Raw genomic sequence first — 18,987 nt, forward strand, 5'->3', positions numbered from 1 at the left:
GTGATACTGACTGCAGGAAGCTCTTCCCAGACTGCTTCACTATGACACTGACAGCAGGACGCTCTTCACAGACAGCTTCACTGTAACGCTGACTGCAGGACACACTTCTAAGACTGCTTCACTGTGATGCTGACTGCAGGACGCACTTCCCAGACTGCTTCACTGTAATGCTGACTGCACGATACTCTTCCCAGACTGCTTCACTGTGACGCTGACTGCAGGACACTCTTCCCAGACTGCTTCACTGTAATGCTGACTGCACGATACTCTTCCCAGACTGCTTCACTGTGACGCTGACTGCAGGACACACTTCCCAGACTTCTTCACTGTGACGCTGACTGCAGGACGCTCTTCACAGACTGCTTCACTATGACGCTGCCTGCAGGACGCTCTTCACAGACTGCTTCACTGTGACGCTGACTGCAGGACACTCTTCCCAGACTGCTTCACTGTGATACTGACTGCAGGAAGCTCTTTCCAGACTGCTTCACTATGACACTGACTGCAGGACGCTCTTCACAGACAGCTTCACTGTAACGCTGACTGCAGGACACACTTCTAAGACTGCTTCACTGTGATGCTGACTGCAGGACACACTTCCCAGACTGCTTCACTGTAATGCTGACTGCACGATACTCTTCCCAGACTGCTTCACTGTGACGCTGACTGCAGGACACTCTTCCCAGACTGCTTCATTGTAATGCTGACAGCACGATACCCTTCCCAGACTGCTTCACTGTGACGCTGACTGCAGGACACTCTTCCCAGACTGATTCACTATGACGCTGACTGCAGGACGCTCTTCACAGACTGCTTCACTGTGACGCTGGCTGCAGGAAGCTCTTCAGAGACTGCTTCACTGTGACACTGACGGCAGGACACTCTTCCCGGACTACTTCACTGTGACGCTGACTGAAGGACACTGTTCCCAGACTGCTTCATTGTGACGCTGACTGCAGGACACTCTTCACAGACTGCTTCACTGTGACGCTGACTGCAGCACGCTCTTCCCAGACTGCTTCACTGTGATGCTGGCTGCAGGACACTCTTCCCAACCTGCTTCACTGTGATGCTGACTGCAGGATACTCTTCCCAGACTGCTTCACTGTGATGTTGATGCAGGATGCTCTACCCAGACAGCTTCACTGTGACACTGACTGCAGCAAGCTCTTCCCAGACTGCTTCACTGTGACACTGACTGCAGGACACTCTTCCCAGACTGCTTCCCTGTGAAGCTGACTGCAGGACGCTCTTCCCAGACTGCTTCACTATGACGCTGACTGCAGGACGCTGTTCCCAGACTGCTTCACTGTGATGTTGACTGCGGGGCACTCTCCCCAGACTGCTTCACTGTGATGCTGACTACGGGACACTCTTCCCAGACTGCTTCACTGTGACACTGACTGCAGGACACTCTACCCAGACTCCTTCACTGTGACGCTGACTGCAGGGTACACTTCCCAAACTGCTTCATTGCGATGCTGACTACGGGACACTCTTCCCAGACTGCTTCACTGTGACGCTGACTGCAGGACACTCTTCCCAGACTGCTTCACTGTAATGCTGACTGCAGGACACTGTTCCAGACTGCTTTACTGTAATGCTGACTGTGGCACACTCTTCCCAGACTGCTTCATTGTGACGCTGACTGCAGGACACTCTTCCCAGACTACTTCACTGTGATGCTGACTGCAGGAAGCTCTTCCCAGACTGCTTCACTGTGATACTGACTGCAGGACACTCTTCCCAGACTGCTTCACTATGACACTGACAGCAGGACGCTGTTCACAGACTGCTTCACTGTAACGCTGACTGCAGGACACTCTTCCCAGACTTCTTCACTGTAATGCTGACTGCACGATACTCTTCCCAGACTGCTTCACTGTGACGCTGACTGCAGGACACTCTTCCCAGACTGCTTCACTGTAATGCTGACAGCACGATACTCTTCCCAGACTGCTTCACTGTGATGCTGACTGCAGGACACACTTCCCAGACTGCTACACTGTGACGCTGACTGCAGGACACTCTTCACAGACTGCTTCACTGTGACGCTGACTGCAGCAAGCTCTTCCCAGACTGCTTCACTGTGATGCTGGCTGCAGGACACTCTTCCCAACCTGCTTCACTGTGATGCTGACTGCAGGATACTCTTCCCAGACTGCTTCACTGTGATGTTGATGCAGGATGCTCTTCCCAGACAGCTTCACTGTGACACTGACTGCAGGAAGCTCTTCCCAGACTGCTTCACTGTGACACTGATTGCAGGACACTCTTCCCAGACTGCTTCCCTGTGAAGCTGACTGCAGGACGCTCTTCCCAGACTGCTTCACTATGACGCTGACTGCAGGACGCTGTTCCCAGACTGCTTCACTGTGATGCTGACTACGGGACACTCTTCCCAGACTGCTTCACTGTGACACTGACTGCAGGACACTCTTCCCAGACTCCTTCACTGTGACGCTGACTGCAGGGTACACTTCCCAAACTGCTTCATTGCGATGCTGACTACGGGACACCCTTCCCAGACTGCTTCACTGTGACGCTGACTGCAGGACACTCTTCCCAGACTGCTTCACTGTAATGCTGACTGCAGGACACTGTTCCCAGACTGCTTTACTGTAATGCTGACTGTGGCACACTCTTCCCAGACTGCTTCATTGTGACGCTGACTGCAGGACACTCTTCCCAGACTACTTCACTGTGATGCTGACTGCAGGAAGCTTATCCCAGACTGCTTCACTGTGATACTGACTGCAGGACACTCTTCCCAAACTGCTTCACTATGACACTGACAGCAGGACGCTGTTCACAGACTGCTTCACTGTAACGCTGACTGCAGGACACTCTTCCCAGACTTCTTCACTGTAATGCTGACTGCACGATACTCTTCCCAGACTGCTTCACTGTGACGCTGACTGCAGGACACTCTTCCCAGACTGCTTCACTGTAATGCTGACAGCACGATACTCTTCCCAGACTGCTTCACTGTGATGCTGACTGCAGGACACACTTCCCAGACTGCTACACTGTGACGCTGACTGCAGGACACTCTTCACAGACTGCTTCACTATGACGCTGACTGCAGCACGCTCTTCCCAGACTGCTTCACTGTGATGCTGGCTGCAGGACACTCTTCCCAACCTGCTTCACTGTGATGCTGACTGCAGGATACTCTTCCCAGACTGCTTCACTGTGATGTTGATGCAGGATGCTCTTCCCAGACAGCTTCACTGTGACACTGACTGCAGGAAGCTCTTCCCAGACTGCTTCACTGTGACACTGATTGCAGGACACTCTTCCCAGACTGCTTCCCTGTGAAGCTGACTGCAGGACGCTCTTCCCAGACTGCTTCACTATGACGCTGACTGCAGGACGCTGTTCCCAGACTGCTTCACTGTGATGCTGACTACGGGACACTCTTCCCAGACTGCTTCACTGTGACACTGACTGCAGGACACTCTTCCCAGACTCCTTCACTGTGACGCTGACTGCAGGGTACACTTCCCAAACTGCTTCATTGCGATGCTGACTACGGGACACCCTTCCCAGACTGCTTCACTGTGACGCTGACTGCAGGACACTCTTCCCAGACTGCTTCACTGTAATGCTGACTGCAGGACACTGTTCCCAGACTGCTTTACTGTAATGCTGACTGTGGCACACTCTTCCCAGACTGCTTCATTGTGACGCTGACTGCAGGACACTCTTCCCAGACTACTTCACTGTGATGCTGACTGCAGGAAGCTTATCCCAGACTGCTTCACTGTGATACTGACTGCAGGACACTCTTCCCAGACTGCTTCACTATGACACTGACAGCAGGACGCTCTTCACAGACTGCTTCACTGTAACGCTGACTGCAGGACACACTTCCCAGACTTCTTCACTGTAATGCTGACTGCACGATACTCTTCCCAGACTGCTTCACTGTGACGCTGACTGCAGGACACTCTTCCCAGACTGCTTCACTGTAATGCAGACAGCACGATACTCTTCCCAGACTGCTTCACTGTGATGCTGACTGCAGGACACACTTCCCAGACTGCTTCACTGTGACGCTGACTGCAGGACGCTCTTCACTGACTGCTTCACTTTGACGCTGTCTGCAGGACGCTCTTCACAGACTGCTTCACTGTGACGCTGACTGCAGGACACTCTTCCCAGACTGCTTCACTGTGATACTGACTGCAGGAAGCTCTTCCCAGACTGCTTCACTATGACACTGACAGCAGGACTCTCTTCACAGACAGCTTCACTGTAAGGCTGACTGCAGGACACACTTCTAAGACTGCTTCACTGTGTTGCTGACTGCAGGACGCACTTCCCAGACTGCTTCACTGTAATGCTGACTGCACGATACTCTTCCCAGACTGCTTCACTGTGACGCTGACTGCAGGACACTCTTCCCAGACTGCTTCACTGTAATGCTGACTGCACGATACTCTTCCCAGACTGCTTCACTGTGACGCTGACTACAGCACACTCTTCCCAGACTTATTCACTATGACGCTGACTGCAGGACGCTCTTCACAGACTGCTTCACTGTGACGCTGACTGCAGGACACTCTTCCCGGACTACTTCACTGTGACGCTGACTGCAGGACACTCTTCCCAGACTTCTTCACTATGACACTGACAGCAGGACGCTCTTCACAGACTGCTTGACTGTGACGCTGACTGCAGGACACTCTTCCCAGACTGCTTCACTGTGACGCTGACTGCAGGACACTGTTCCCAGACTGCTTCATTGTGATGCTGACTGTAGGACACTCTTCCCAGACTGCTTCACTGTGACGCTGACTGCAGGACCCTCTTCACAGACTGCTTCACTGTGTCGCTGGCTGCAGGAAGCTCTTCCCAGACTGCTTCACTGTGACGCTGACTGCAGGACACCCTTCCCTGACTGCTTCACTGTGATGCTGGCTGCAGGATACTCTTCCCAGACTGCTTCACTGTGATGCTGACTGCAGGCTGCTCTTCCCAGACAGCTTCACTGTGACACTGACTGCAGGAAGCTCTTCCCAGACTGCTTCACTGTGACACTGACTGCAGGACACTCTTCCCAGACTGCTTCCCTGTGATGCTGACTGCAGGACGCTCTTCCCAGACTGCTTCACTATGACGCTGACTGCAGGACACTCTTCCCAGACTGCTTCACTGTGACGCTGACTATGGGACACTCTTCCCAGACTGCTTCACTGTGTTGCTGTCTGCAGGACGCTGCTCCCAGACTGCTTCACTGTGATGTTGACTGCGGGGCACTCTACCCAGACTGCTTCACTGTGATGCTGTCTACAGGACACTCTTCCCAGACTGCTTCACTGTGACACTGACTGCAGGACACTCTTCCCAAACTGCTTCATTGCGATGCTGACTACGGGACACTCTTCCCAGACTGCTTAACCTTGACGCTGACTGCAGGACACTCTTCCCAGACTGCTTCACTGTGACGCTGACTGCAGGGTACACTTCCCAAACTGCTTCATTGCGATGCTGACTACGGGACACTCTTCCCAGACTGCTTAACCTTGACGCTGACTGCAGGACACTCTTCCCAGACTGCTTCACTGTGATGCTGACTGCAGGACACTCTTCCCAGACTGCTTTACTGTAATGCTGACTGTGGCACTCTCTTCCCAGACTGCTCCATTGTGACGCTGACTGCAGGACACTCTTCCCAGACTACTTCACTGTGATGCTGACTGCAGGCCACTCTTCCCAGACTGCTTCACTGTGATACTGACTGCAGGACACTCTTCCCAGACTGCTTCACTGTGATGCTAACTGCAGGATACTCTTCCCAGACTGCTTCACTGTGACACTGACTGCAGGACACTCTTCCCAGACTGCTTCACTGTAATGCTGACTTCAGGACACTCTTCCCAGACTGCTTCACTGTGACGCAAACTGCAGCACGCTGTTCCCAGACTGCTTCACTGTGACGCTGACTGCAGGACACTTTTCCCAGACTGCTTCACTGTGACGCTGACTGCAGGACACTTTTCCCAGACTGCTTCACTGTGACGCTGACTGCAGGACACTCTTCCCAGTCGGCCTCACTGTGACGCTGGCTGCAGGACACTCTTCCCAGAGTGCTTCACTGTGACGCTGACTGCAGGACAATCTTCCCAGACTGCTTCACTGTGATGCTGACTGCAGGAAGCTCTTCCCAGACTGCTTCACTGTGACTCTGACTGCAGGACACTCTTCCCAGACTGCTTCACTGTGATGCTGACTGCAGGACACTCTTCCCAGACTGCTTCACTGTGACGCTGACTGCAGGAAGCTCTTCCCAGACTGCTTCACTGTGACACTGATTGTAGCACACTCTTCCCAGTCGGCCTCACTGTGACGCTGACTGCAGGACACTTTTCCCAGACTGCTTCACTGTGATGCTGACTGCAGGACACCGTTCCCAGACTGCTTCACTGTGACGCTGACTGCAGGACACTCTTCCCAGACTGCTTTACTGTAAAGCTGGCTGCAGGACACTCTTCCCAGACTGCTTTACTGTAATGCTGACTGCAGGACACTCTTCCCAGACTGCTTTACTGTAATGCTGACTGCAAGACGCTCTCGGATTCTCTCTCTTTATCACTCTCACTCTTTATCTTTGGCTTTCTTCCTCTCTCTATGCTGCTGTTGGCCCACTCCATCCTTTGTCTCTCTGCCTTTTTATACTGCTTCTTTCTTTCTGTTAGGCTTGCCTTTTCTCACCCTCTGAGCCACATTTGTACACGGGAGCTGAAGATTCCGTCACCTTGGATACTGTTGGAAACGAGAGGGCGCTTTAAGTTTGGGCTGAACAAACCAGTACTTCCTTCCACCCACGGGCGCAGCTCAGAGACAAGTGACCCTGAGGAGCGACTGACTTGTCTTTGCTTCTGACTGTTTTCCTGTTTCTCTCCACAGGCGCGTAGATTGGAAAACATTCCTGAAGGAAAATGCCATCTATATCCTTGCTGCACGCCCCAACAGTGCGGCGATTCACCTCAGACCCGTTGTCTAACGCTGGCGCCGAGATGTCAAGCCTTTGGCCATGCGCCTCCTCACCCCTCCCAGCTCCCACCCCACCCTCCCAACGTGTCAAACACCCAGGGTGCAGATCAGCAAGTGACAGAGGGATGCCGCAGCCCGAACGTTCTGGACCTTCACAAAGCTTTTCATTGAAACCCTTTCCCCTGCAGTCAACATTGTGCAGTTGACACTCACTCGTTACTCACCTGAGGCATTGCTGAATAGAATTCACCCCGGTACTCTGTCCTATATAATTCATGTATATAATGTCAACCCAGGCAGCCCAGTACTAACACAATTTGATGACTGTCACTTGATTTCCATTGCTCCATTAGGCCTGTCATATAGCCCCGATTGGAATTGAAGAACTGCACCCATCCTATCAGCTTACACTATTCACTAACCAATCGGATGTTGTCTCCATCAAGTTCAGGCATTAGGCTTTTCCTACTTGTTGCTAGTAGCTAACAGTCTTGTCCTACTAATTAAACAAGGGTCAGTAAGGCTGTTCCTCCCCAGCCCCATGTACACGCTCCCCATCACTGACTCTACCCACCCATTCACTCCCCTCCCACACCCCCATGTACACTCTCCCCATGTACACTCTCCCCATGTACACTCTCCCCATGTACACTCTCCCCATGTACACTCTCCCCATCACTGACTCTACCCACCCATTCACTCCCCTCCCACACCCCCATGTACACTCTCCCCATGTACACTCTCCCCATGTACACTCTCCCCATGTACACTCTCCCCCATCACTGACTCTACCCACGCATTTAATCCCCTCCCACATCCCCATGTACACTCTCCCCATGTACACTCTCCCCATGTACACTCTCCCCATGTACACTCTCCCCATGTACACGCTCCCCTATCACTGACTCTACCCACCCATTCACTCCCCTCCCACACCCCCATGTACACTCTCCCCATGTACACTCTCCCCATCACTGACTCTACCCACCCATTCACTCCCCTCCCAGATCCCCATGTACACTCTCCCCATGTACACTCTCCCCATCACTGACTCTACCCACCCATTCACTCCCCTCCCACACCCCCATGTACACTCTCCCCATGTACACTCTCCCCATGTACACTCTCCCCATCACTGACTCTACCCACCCATTTAATCCACTCCCACATCCCCATGTACACTCTCCCCATGTACACTCTCCACTTTCACTGACTCTACCCACCCATTCACTCCACTCCCACATCCCCATGTACACTCTCCCCTATCACTGACTCTCCCCACCCATTTAATCCACTCCCCAGCCCCATGTACACTCTCCCCATGTACACTCTCCCCATGTACACTCTCCCCATGTACACTCTCCCCATGTACACTCTCCCCATGTACACTCTCCCCATCTACACTCTCCCCATCTACACTCTCCCCATCTACACTCTCCCCATCTACACTCTCCCCATCTACACTCTCCCCATATACACTCCCCCCTATCACTGACTCTACTCACCCATTTAATCCCCTCCCACATCCCCATGTACACTCTCCCCATGTACACTCTCCCCATGTACACCCTCCCCATGTACACGCTCCCCTATCACTGACTCTACCCACCCATTCACTCCCCTCCCACATGCCCATGTACACTCTCCCCATGTACACTCTCCCCTATCACAGACTCTACCCTATCACTCTCCCCATGTACACACTCCCCTATCACTGACTCTACTCCCCATTCACTCCCCTCCCACATCCCCATGTACACTCTCCCCATGTACACTCTCTCCTATCACTGACTCTACCCACCCATTCACTCCCCTCCCACATCCCCATGTACACTCTCCCCATGTACACTCTCCCCATGTACACTCTCCCCCATCACTGACTCTACCCACGCATTTAATCCCCTCCCACATCCCCATGTACACTCTCCCCATGTACACTCTCCCCATGTACACTCTCCCCATGTACACTCTCCCCCATCACTGACTCTACCCACGCATTTAATCCCCTCCCACATCCCCATGTACACTCTCCCCATGTACACTCTCCCCATGTACACTCTCCCCATGTACACTCTCCCCATGTACACGCTCCCCTATCACTGACTCTACCCACCCATTCACTCCCCTCCCACACCCCCATGTACACTCTCCCCATGTACACTCTCCCCATCACTGACTCTACCCACCCATTCACTCCCCTCCCACATCCCCATGTACACTCTCCCCATGTACACTCTCCCCATCACTGACTCTACCCACCCATTCACTCCCCTCCCACACCCCCATGTACACTGTCCCCATGTACACTCTCCCCATGTACACTCTCCCCCATCACTGACTCTACCCACCCATTTAATCCTCTCCCACACACCCATGTACACTCTCCCATGTACACTCTCCCCCATCACTGACTCTACCCACCCATTTAATCCACTCCCACATCCCCATGTACACTCTCCCCATATACACTCTCCACTTTCACTGACTCTACCCACCCATTCACTCCCCTCCCACATCCCCATGTACACTCTCCCCATGTACACTCTCCCCATGTACACTCTCCCCTATAACTGACTCTACCCACCCATTTAATCCCCTCCCACATCCCCATGTACACTCTCCCCATGTACACGCTCCCCTATCACTGACTCTGCCCACCCATTTAATCCTCTCCCCCAGCGCCATGTACACTCTCCCCATGGACACTCTCCCCTATCACTGACTCTACCCACCCATTTAATCCCCTCCCAGATCTCCATGTACACTCTCCCCTATCACTGACTCTACCCACCATTTAATCCCCTCCCACACCCCCATGTACACTCTCCCCATGTACACTCTCCCCTATCACTGACTCTACCCACCCATTTAATCCACTCCCACATCCCCATGTACACTCTCCCCATGTACACTCTCCACTTTCACTGACTCTACCCACCCATTCACTCCCCTCCCACATCCCCATGTACACTCTCCCCATGTACACTCTCCCCATGTACACTCTCCCCTATAACTGACTCTACCCACCCATTTAATCCCCTCCCACATCCCCATGTACACTCTCCCCATGTACACTCTCCCCATGTACACTCTCCCCATGTACACGCTCCCCTATCACTGACTCTACCCACCCATTTAATCCCCTCCCAGATCTCCATGTACACTCTCCCCTATCACTGACTCTACCCACCATTTAATCCCCTCCCACACCCCCATGTACACTCTCCCCTATCAGTGACTCTACCCACCATTTAATCCCCTCCCACACCCCCATGTACACTCTCCCCTATCACTGACTCTACCCACCCATTTAATTCCCTCCCCAGCCCCATGTACACTCTCTCCTATCACTGACTCTACCCACCATTTAATCCCCTCTCCCATCCCCATGCAGCCTCTCCCCATGTACACTCTCCCCGTGTACACTCTCCCCATGTACACTCTCCCCATGTACACTCTCCCCTATCAGTGACTCTACCCACCCATTTAATCCCCTCCCACATCCCCATGTCCACTCTCCCCTATCAGTGACTCTTCCCACCCATTCACTCCCCTCCCACATCCCCATGTACACTCTCCCCATGTACACTCTCCCCTATCACTGACTCTACCCACCCATTTAATCCCCACCCACATCCCCATGTACACTCTCCCCTATCACTGACTCTACTCACCCATTTAATCCCCTCCCACATCCCCATGTCACTCTCCCCTATCACTGACTCTACCCACCATTAATCCCTTCCCACACCCCCATGTACACTCTCCCCTATCAGTGACTCTACCCACCCATTTAATCCCCTCCCCAGCCCCATGTACACTCTCTCCTATCACTGACTCTACCCACCCATTTAATCCCCTCCCACATCCCCATGTACACTCTCCCCATGTACACTCTCCCCATGTACACTCTCCCCATGTACACTCTCCCCATGTGCACGCTCGCCTATCACTGACTCTACCCACCCATTTAATCCCCTCCCACATCCCCATGCCACTCTCCCCATGTACACACTCCCCTATCACTGACTCTACCCACCCATTTAATCCCCTCCCACATCCCCATGTCCACTCTCCTCTATCACTGACTCTACCCACCATTTAATCCCCTCCCACATCCCCATGTACACTCTCCCCATGTACACTCTCCCCATGTGCACTCTCCCCTATCACTGACTCTACCCACCATTTAATCCCCTCCCCCATCCCCATGCACCCTCTCCCCATGCACCCTCTCCCCATGCACCCTCTCCCCATGCACCCTCTCCCCATGCACCCTCTCCCCATGTACACTCTCCCCATGTACACTCTCCCCTATCACTGACTCTACCCACCATTTAATCCCCTCCCACACCCCCATGTAATCTCTCCCCTATCAGTGACTCTACCCACCCATTCACTCCCCTCCCACATCCCCATGTACACTCTCCCCTATCGGTGACTCTACCCACCCATTCACTCCCCTCCTATATCCCGATGTACATTCATTTAATCTTGTGAGAAAGTTTGTCTTTTCTCCATGACAATTATCTGTCACATGCCATGATGTTTATGGTCGTGTACCAGTGCTGATCTCCAGCTATTTCATGCTGAGGAATCCCTCTGACACCCTCAACAACAGTGCTGCTCCATGAAGGTCGAACCATTCCCGAGGACTTTCAAGAACCGCAGAACCAGTTTTAATCACTTTCCGTCCGCATTGTAATGGCGACAGACACATCCGCACACTGGCCACCTTCAGAGGACCAAAGGAATATCAATAAGATTGGGGATTGGATCTTCAAAATTGGCCGATGGATTTCAATCTGAGAGGATGATGACGGTCCAGATCTTATGAATGGCAGTGAGAGCTGTTCGAGGGCAGAGGGAAACAGGCTGGGGTGGGGCAGGTTCACAGAACGTTAAAGGCAAAGCTCGTGTTGTTGAGGTTTGAAATGACGTTGTAGAACTCTTAGATTTAATCCCAAGTGATATTAATATAAAAGCTCAGAGTAATGGTGTTGATATCAACCTTAAGAAAACCTCAGTCAGAATGACGCGTGCGACCACGTTGTAGGAGGAACATCAGAGTTTGGGAGTGTGTGCAATACAGATTCACTAGTGTGAGGGGATGCAATTATCCAGAATTATAACAGTTGCAACTTTTTTCATGGGAAGAATGCAGACCGCGGGGCAACAGTGATCTGCTGATATCCTGGTGAGATGGAAGTGCCACAATGGGGTGAGGGATAGTCTAACAGGACAGAGATACAGTCAGTGATAGAGTAGGGATGGGAGAGCAGTGGGAGAACAGTGATATGGAACTGGAATAGTGTTATATGGGAGGATGGTGATGTGTTGAATGACGGTGATGCTGCGGCGGGATAGTAGCGCACTCCGGGAGTGAATGAGAAGATACTTTTATCCTTATTCGTCCACAGGCTGTGGGCCTTGCTGGCTTGGCCAACATTTGTTGCCCATCCCCAATTTCCCTTCAGAAGGTGGTGGCTTTCTTGATCTGCTGCTGTCCACGTGATGTCGGTACACCCACAGTGCTGTTCGGGAGGGAGTTCCAGTGTTTTGACCCAACAACAGTGAAGGAACGGTGACATATTTCCAAGTCAGGATTGTATGATGCTTGGAGATGTATTTGGAGGTGGTGGTGTTCCCATGAGTCCGCTGCCCTTGCCCTCCGAGATGGCAACGGCCGTGGGCAATGCCATTGAATGTCAGGGCGACATGGTTATTGGAGATGCTCATTCCATCGCCTGGGATTATTGTCACTTGCCACTTCTCAGTCCAAGCCTGGACATTGTCCAGATCTTGTTACATTTGGACATGGACTGCTTCAGTGTCTGAGGAGTCACGAATGAACATCCCACTTCTATGGTGGAAGGAAGGTGATCAAAATGCACAAAGGAATAGACAGGATAGATAAAGGTAAGATGTTTCCCTTGGATAGGGAGTCTAGAATCAGGGAGAACAATTTCAACATGCATTGGAAGCCATTTAGGGCCAAGAGAGGGTTGCGAATCTTTGGTATTCTCAACCCCCGGGGTCTGTGGAAGCTCAATCAGTGAGCATGTTTAAGGTGGAGGTGAATGGGTTTCCGATTAACAACAATGTGAAGAGTTGTGGGTCAAAGCCGTTGAAGTGTTCGATCAACCATGATTGTATTGAGTGGCGGAACAGGACTTGATGAGGTAAATGGCCTATTCGTGCTCCTATGTTTGTTAGTGTTGCAAGCTATGGGAGTGGAGGGGAAGGTCATTGGGATGTACAGTACAAGGGCAGGGTGGGAATGACAGGGAAGATCATTGGCTAATTAACAAAGATTCCTTGATTACCTTTTCAAATCCCCAAGCATGGATATCAAAGCCATTATTGCGATGTAATTAGATATTACTGATGTGTGAACTGTTTTTTGGACATACTCTGGTATGAAAGATTAAGACTGTAATAAAGTGATTAAATATGGTATATCTCTGTACCTCAAGGCTCTGCTGATAGTTTATGTTGTCATTGCTAAATATTTCTGGTCGACATTCAGAATGATTTTCAGAGAAAGGTCATCAGTTGTGACAACATTATGTACAGACTCACAGAGAACTCCCGGTCAGGGAATTGCTTTGTGCAAAATACACTCCTTCCCCTGTATCTGTGAACTGTTTGATGGGGACAGTGTAGAGGGAGCTTCACTGTGTATCTAACCCCGTGCTGTACCTGTCCTGGGAGTGTTTGATGGGGACAGTGTAGAGGGAGCTTTACTCTGTATCTAACCCCGTGCTGTACCTGTCCTGGGAGTGTTTGAGGGGGACAGTGCAGAGAGAGCTTTACTCTGTATCTAACCCCGTGTTGTACCTGTCCTGGGAGTGTTTGATGGGGACAGTGTAGAGGGAGCTTTACTCTGTATCTAACACCGTGCTGTACCTGTCCTGGGAGTGTTTGATGGGGACAGTGTAGAGGGATCTTTACTCTGTATCTAACCCCGTGCTGTACCTGTCCTGGGAGTGTTTGATGGGGACAGTGTAGAGGGAGCTTTACTCTGTATCTAACCCCGTGCTGTACCTGTCCTGGGAGTGTTTGATGGGGACAGTGTAGAGGGATCTTTACTCTGTATCTAACCCCGTGCTGTACCTGTCCTGGGAGTGTTTGATGGGGACAGTGTCACGGGAGCTTTACTCTGTATCTAACCCCGTGCTGAACCTGTCCTGGGAGTGTTTGATGGGGACAGTGTAGACGGAGCTTTACTCTGTATCTAACCCCGTGCTGTACCTGTCCTGGGAGTGTTTGATGGGGACAGTGTAGAGGGAGTTATACTCTGTATCTAACCCCGTGCTGTACCTGTCCTGGGAGTGTTTGATGTGGGCAGTGTAGACGGAGCTTTACTCTGTATCTAACCCCGTGCTGTACCTGTCCTGGGAGTGTTTGATGGGGGCAGTGTAGAGTGAGCTTTACTCTGTATCTAACCCACAGTAGCCCAGTGGTTAGCACTGTTGCTTCACAGCGCCAGGGACCCGGGTTCAATTCCCCCTTGGGTCACTGCCTGTGTGGTAATGGCAGAGTGGGGGATATCCCGGGCCATGAGGTTGCAGATTGTGGTTGAACACAATTCTGCTGCTGCTGATGGCCCCCAGCACCTCGTGGATGTCCAGTCTTGTTCCTGGATCTGCTTGTTCTATTCCTAAAATATGTTTGAGTGTCAGATGACTTATGTTGGGGCCCAAGCAGAAATATCAGTGTAGAGGAAACTGAAACACGTGTGGTCCCGTTGAGCCTGTTCTGCCATTCAATAAATACCACAGCAGATTGTCCAACTCAGTTACACCTTGACACAATATCCCCGTATCAATTAATTCCCACAGCATCCAAATATCGACTGACCTCTGTCTTGAATATAACCAACAGCTGGCCATCCACAGGCCTCTGGGTTGGAGAATTCCATAGACTCCCAGTGATAAAACGTCCTCCCCGCCTAGTCTGAAATGATCGTCCCATCAGAAGGAAGAATTCACGACTTGTGCCATTGACGGGTTTTAGATGGCCTCAGACATTCACAAATGGAGTGTACTGCTTTCACTGTCAGCCTGCTGACAAGCTGACGGGTGTTAGCGTTAATAATTGAACACAACATGACAGAATTTCAAAGGCTTGTGTAGCTTACAATGACAGCACATGTAGGGTGGCAGGGACTGAGGGAAATTAAAACTAAAGGGGCTGGTTTAGCACAGGGCTAAATCGCTGGCTTTGGAAGCAGACCAATGCAGGCCAGTAGCGCGGGTTCAATCCCGTACCAGCCTCCCTGAACAGGCACCGGAATGTGGCGACTAGGGGCTTTTCACAGTAACTTCATTTGAAGCCTACTTGTGACAATACGAGATTTTCATTTCATTTTCATTTTTCATTCAAATTGAAAACACGGGAGACTCGTTCAGCCCAAGGGGCACAAACTGGGAGCTGTGACAATAATGCACCTTTTATTACACTCCTCTATCATCTTTCATTACACTTTTTTGTGCATTTTGATATACTACGGAGTGTAATATGTGAGTAATACGGAGTGTAAACCTTGGTTGCTGATGAGGTTTTCTGAATCTCGATGAAGAAGACTTGAACTCGTCCAGTAGGAACAAAAGGTTTATTGAGTAACTATAACAATAATTGCACGAGTTACTAGTGATAAGGTTAACTAGATCTAAATACAGTAACTTTGCTTGACTACACTAACCAGCTGAGCTAACCTGATACTCCTGTCCTGGTCACAGTACACCCGAAAGAGAGCGAGAGAGAGGCACAATGTGGGTGCTTTTATACCCCTGTTGGTCCGGCCCTCTAGTGATCATCTGCTGCTACTGATTACACATTAACTCCTTATGTACATGCACATAGAGATCAGTACACACCTGTCTGAAAGTCCAGACTTTCCACCCAGCTTGGTCTTAAGTGCTGATTTCCTTCATTTGAATCAGGTTGAATCAGCCTCCCGGTTAAATGCTCAAGTGCCGATTAGAAGCAGTTCTCATGATCTTAAGACCAGAAGGTATAGGAGCAGAATTAGACCATTCGGCCCATCGGGTCTGCTCCGCCATTCGATCATGGCTGAGATGTTCCTCATCCCCATTCTTCTGCCTTCCCCATAGCCCCTGATCCCCTTATTAATCAAGAACAGCATGGGCGGGATTCTCCAACCCCCCCGCCGGGTCGGAGAATCGCCAGGGGCTGGCGGGAATCGTGCCGGTCGGCGGGCCCCCCCCCGCCCCCACCCCCCCCCCCGGCGATTCTCTGGCCCGCGATGCGCCGAAGTCCCGCTGCTGTCATGCCAGTCCCGCCGACGTGAATCAAACCACCTACCTTACCGGCGGGACTAGTGTCACGGGCGGGGTCCGGGGGTGGCGTGGGGCGATCTGGCCCCGGGGGGGTGCCCCCACGGTGGCCTGGCCCGCGATCGGGGCCCACCGATCCGCGGGCGGGCCTGTGCCGTGGGGGCACTCTTTTCCCTCTGCCTCGGCCATAGTCGCGGACTTCCGGCGCCCAGCCATATCCTTTCGGCCCCGGCTGGCGTGGCGCCAAAGGCCTTTACCGCCGGCTGGAGCGCGCCAACCACTCCGGTGCGGGGCTAGCCCCTCAACACGAGGGCTTGGCCCCTCAAAGTGCGGAGAAATCCGCACCGTTGGGACGGACCGACGCCGGACTGGTTCCCACCGCTCCATCCCGCCGGGTCCCCCCACCCCCCCCGGGTAGGGGAGAATCCCGTCCCAGATTTGTACTCGAGGTGATGTTACCTACAGGGCTACAGAGCAAGAGCTGGAAGGTGGAATTGGGCAGAGGAGCAGGAGTAGTCAATCTAGCCTCTCGAGCCCGCTCCAGCGTTCAGTACCACCATGGCAGATCTCATCATGGCCCCAACTCTGAGCTGAGGCCTGCTGCACACGCATTTCACAACCCGGACGTATGCCCCACTGGGGTATGCAGCAGAATGGACACCACCAGGAGTGGTTTGCGCCACGCCAACCGGCGCCGAAGGGCCACCGCCAGCCGGCATGAGTTAGCGCATGCACAGGAGTGCCAGCGTGTGCTGGCATCATCCCAGCGCATGCGCAGGGGGGGGATCTTCTCTGCGTCAGCCATGGCGGAGGAATAGAGTGCCCCCACGGCACAGGCCAGCCCACGGATCGGTGGGCCCCGATCGCGGGCCAGGCCACCATGAGGGCACCGCCCGGGGACAGACCCCCCACAGCCCCATCCCCTCCCCCCCCCCCCCCTCCCGAGGACCCTGGAGGCCGCCCACGCCGCCAAGTCCCACCGGTAAAGACCTACTCTAAATTACGCCGGCGGGACCGGCATAAAATGGGCGGCCACATGGCCCATCGCGGGCCAGAGAATCGCAGGGGTGGGGCCCGCTTCCAGTGGCCGCCGACCAGCGCGGCGCGATTCCTGCCCACGTCAAATCCCCGGCGCCGGAGAATTCGGCAGCCGCCGGGGGCGGGATTCATGCCGCCCCCCGGCAATTCTCCGACCCGGCGGGGGTTCGGAGAATCCCGCCCCATATCAGCCATGAGAGAATGGCAGAGCAGACTCGATGGGTCGAATGGCCTAATTCTGCTCCTATGTCTTCTGAAGTTATGAACTTAGAATTACTAGCCTGGTGTCATTACTGTTCTTCCATCAGCTCCCCTGAAGTAACAGCTTTCAGAAAGGTAGTGCCTTCACACAAAGTTACCAGATGCACCATTTGAGGAGGTGGTATCGCAGTGCCGCTGTCACCGGACTATTCATCCACAGACCTGGGTTCGAATCCCACCACGGCAGACGGTGAAATTAAAAGTTTAATGAAACTATTGCCGATTGATGTAGAAACCCACCTGTTTCACTAATTTCCTTTGCAGGAGAGCCCATATACAGGATCTTAGAAACACTGAAAATAGAAGCCGGAGGAGGCCATTCGGCCCTTCGAGCCTGCTCCATCATTCATTATGATCATGGCTGATCATCAAGTTCAAGACCCTGATCCCGCCTACCCCCCATATCTCTCAATCCCTTTAGCCCCAAGAGCTGTATCTAATTCCTTCTTGAAATTACACAACGTTTTGGCCTCAACTACTTTCTGTGGGAGTGAATTCCACAGATTTATATAATAAATATAATCCTAACCAACTTAGTCTCTCGTCAGATGACAGCCCCGCCATCCCAGGAATCAGCCTGGTAAACCTTTGCTGCACTCCCTCCGTAGCAAGAACATCCTTCCTCAGATAAGGACACCAAAACTGCCCACAATACTCCAGGTGTGGACTCACCAACACCCTATACAATTGCAGTAAAACATTCCTCTTCCTATACCCAAATCCTCTCGCTATGCAGGCCAACGTACCATTTGCCTTCTTTCCTGCCGGCTGTACCTGCGCCCTTTCAGCGACTGATGCACGAGGCCACCAAGGTCTCGCTCAGTATCCACCTCTCTCAATTTACACCCATTCAAATAATAATCTGCCTTCCTATTTTTGCCACCGAAGTGGATAACCTCACTCCACATTATACTGCATCTGCCATGCATGTGCCCACTCACTCAGTCTGTTCAAATCCCACTGAAGCATCTCTGTATCCGCCTCACAGTTCACCCTCCCACCCAACTTTGTATCATCTGCAAATTTGGAGATTTAGTTCCCTCATCTAAATTATTAATATATAATGTGAAGAATTGGGGTCCTAGCACAGATCTCTGCTGTGGTACCCCATGATTCACTGCCTGCCAATCAGAAAAAGACCCATTTATTCCAACTTTTTGCTTCCTGTCTGCTAACCAGCTTTCTATCCATCTCAAGACACTACCCGCAATCCCATGCACTTTATGTTTACATAGCAATCTGCTATGTGAGACCTTGTCAAAAGCCTTCTGAAAGTCTAAATAAACCACATCCACCAGTTCTCCCTGGTCAACTCTACTAGTTACATCTTCACACAATTCCAGTATATTTGTCAAGCATGATTTTCCTTTTGTAAATCCATGCT

General features: G+C 52.2%; 1 protein-coding gene across 1 annotated transcript in view; it reads left to right on the top strand.

The window, feature by feature from the left end:
- phf24 (PHD finger protein 24) overlaps window positions 1–13,471 on the top strand; it is a 135,667-nt gene extending 122,196 nt beyond the window's left edge. Inside the window, exon 8 of the mRNA XM_072515642.1 lies at window positions 6,916–13,471. Within this exon, the coding sequence (XP_072371743.1) occupies window positions 6,916–7,012 (97 nt within the window). The 3' untranslated portion in view covers window positions 7,013–13,471. The remainder of the gene's footprint in view (window positions 1–6,915) is intronic.
- Window positions 13,472–18,987: the final 5,516 nt, after the last annotated feature.

Source organism: Scyliorhinus torazame, chromosome 9 (genome assembly GCF_047496885.1).
Source record: "Scyliorhinus torazame isolate Kashiwa2021f chromosome 9, sScyTor2.1, whole genome shotgun sequence".
Taxonomy (NCBI): domain Eukaryota; kingdom Metazoa; phylum Chordata; class Chondrichthyes; order Carcharhiniformes; family Scyliorhinidae; genus Scyliorhinus; species Scyliorhinus torazame.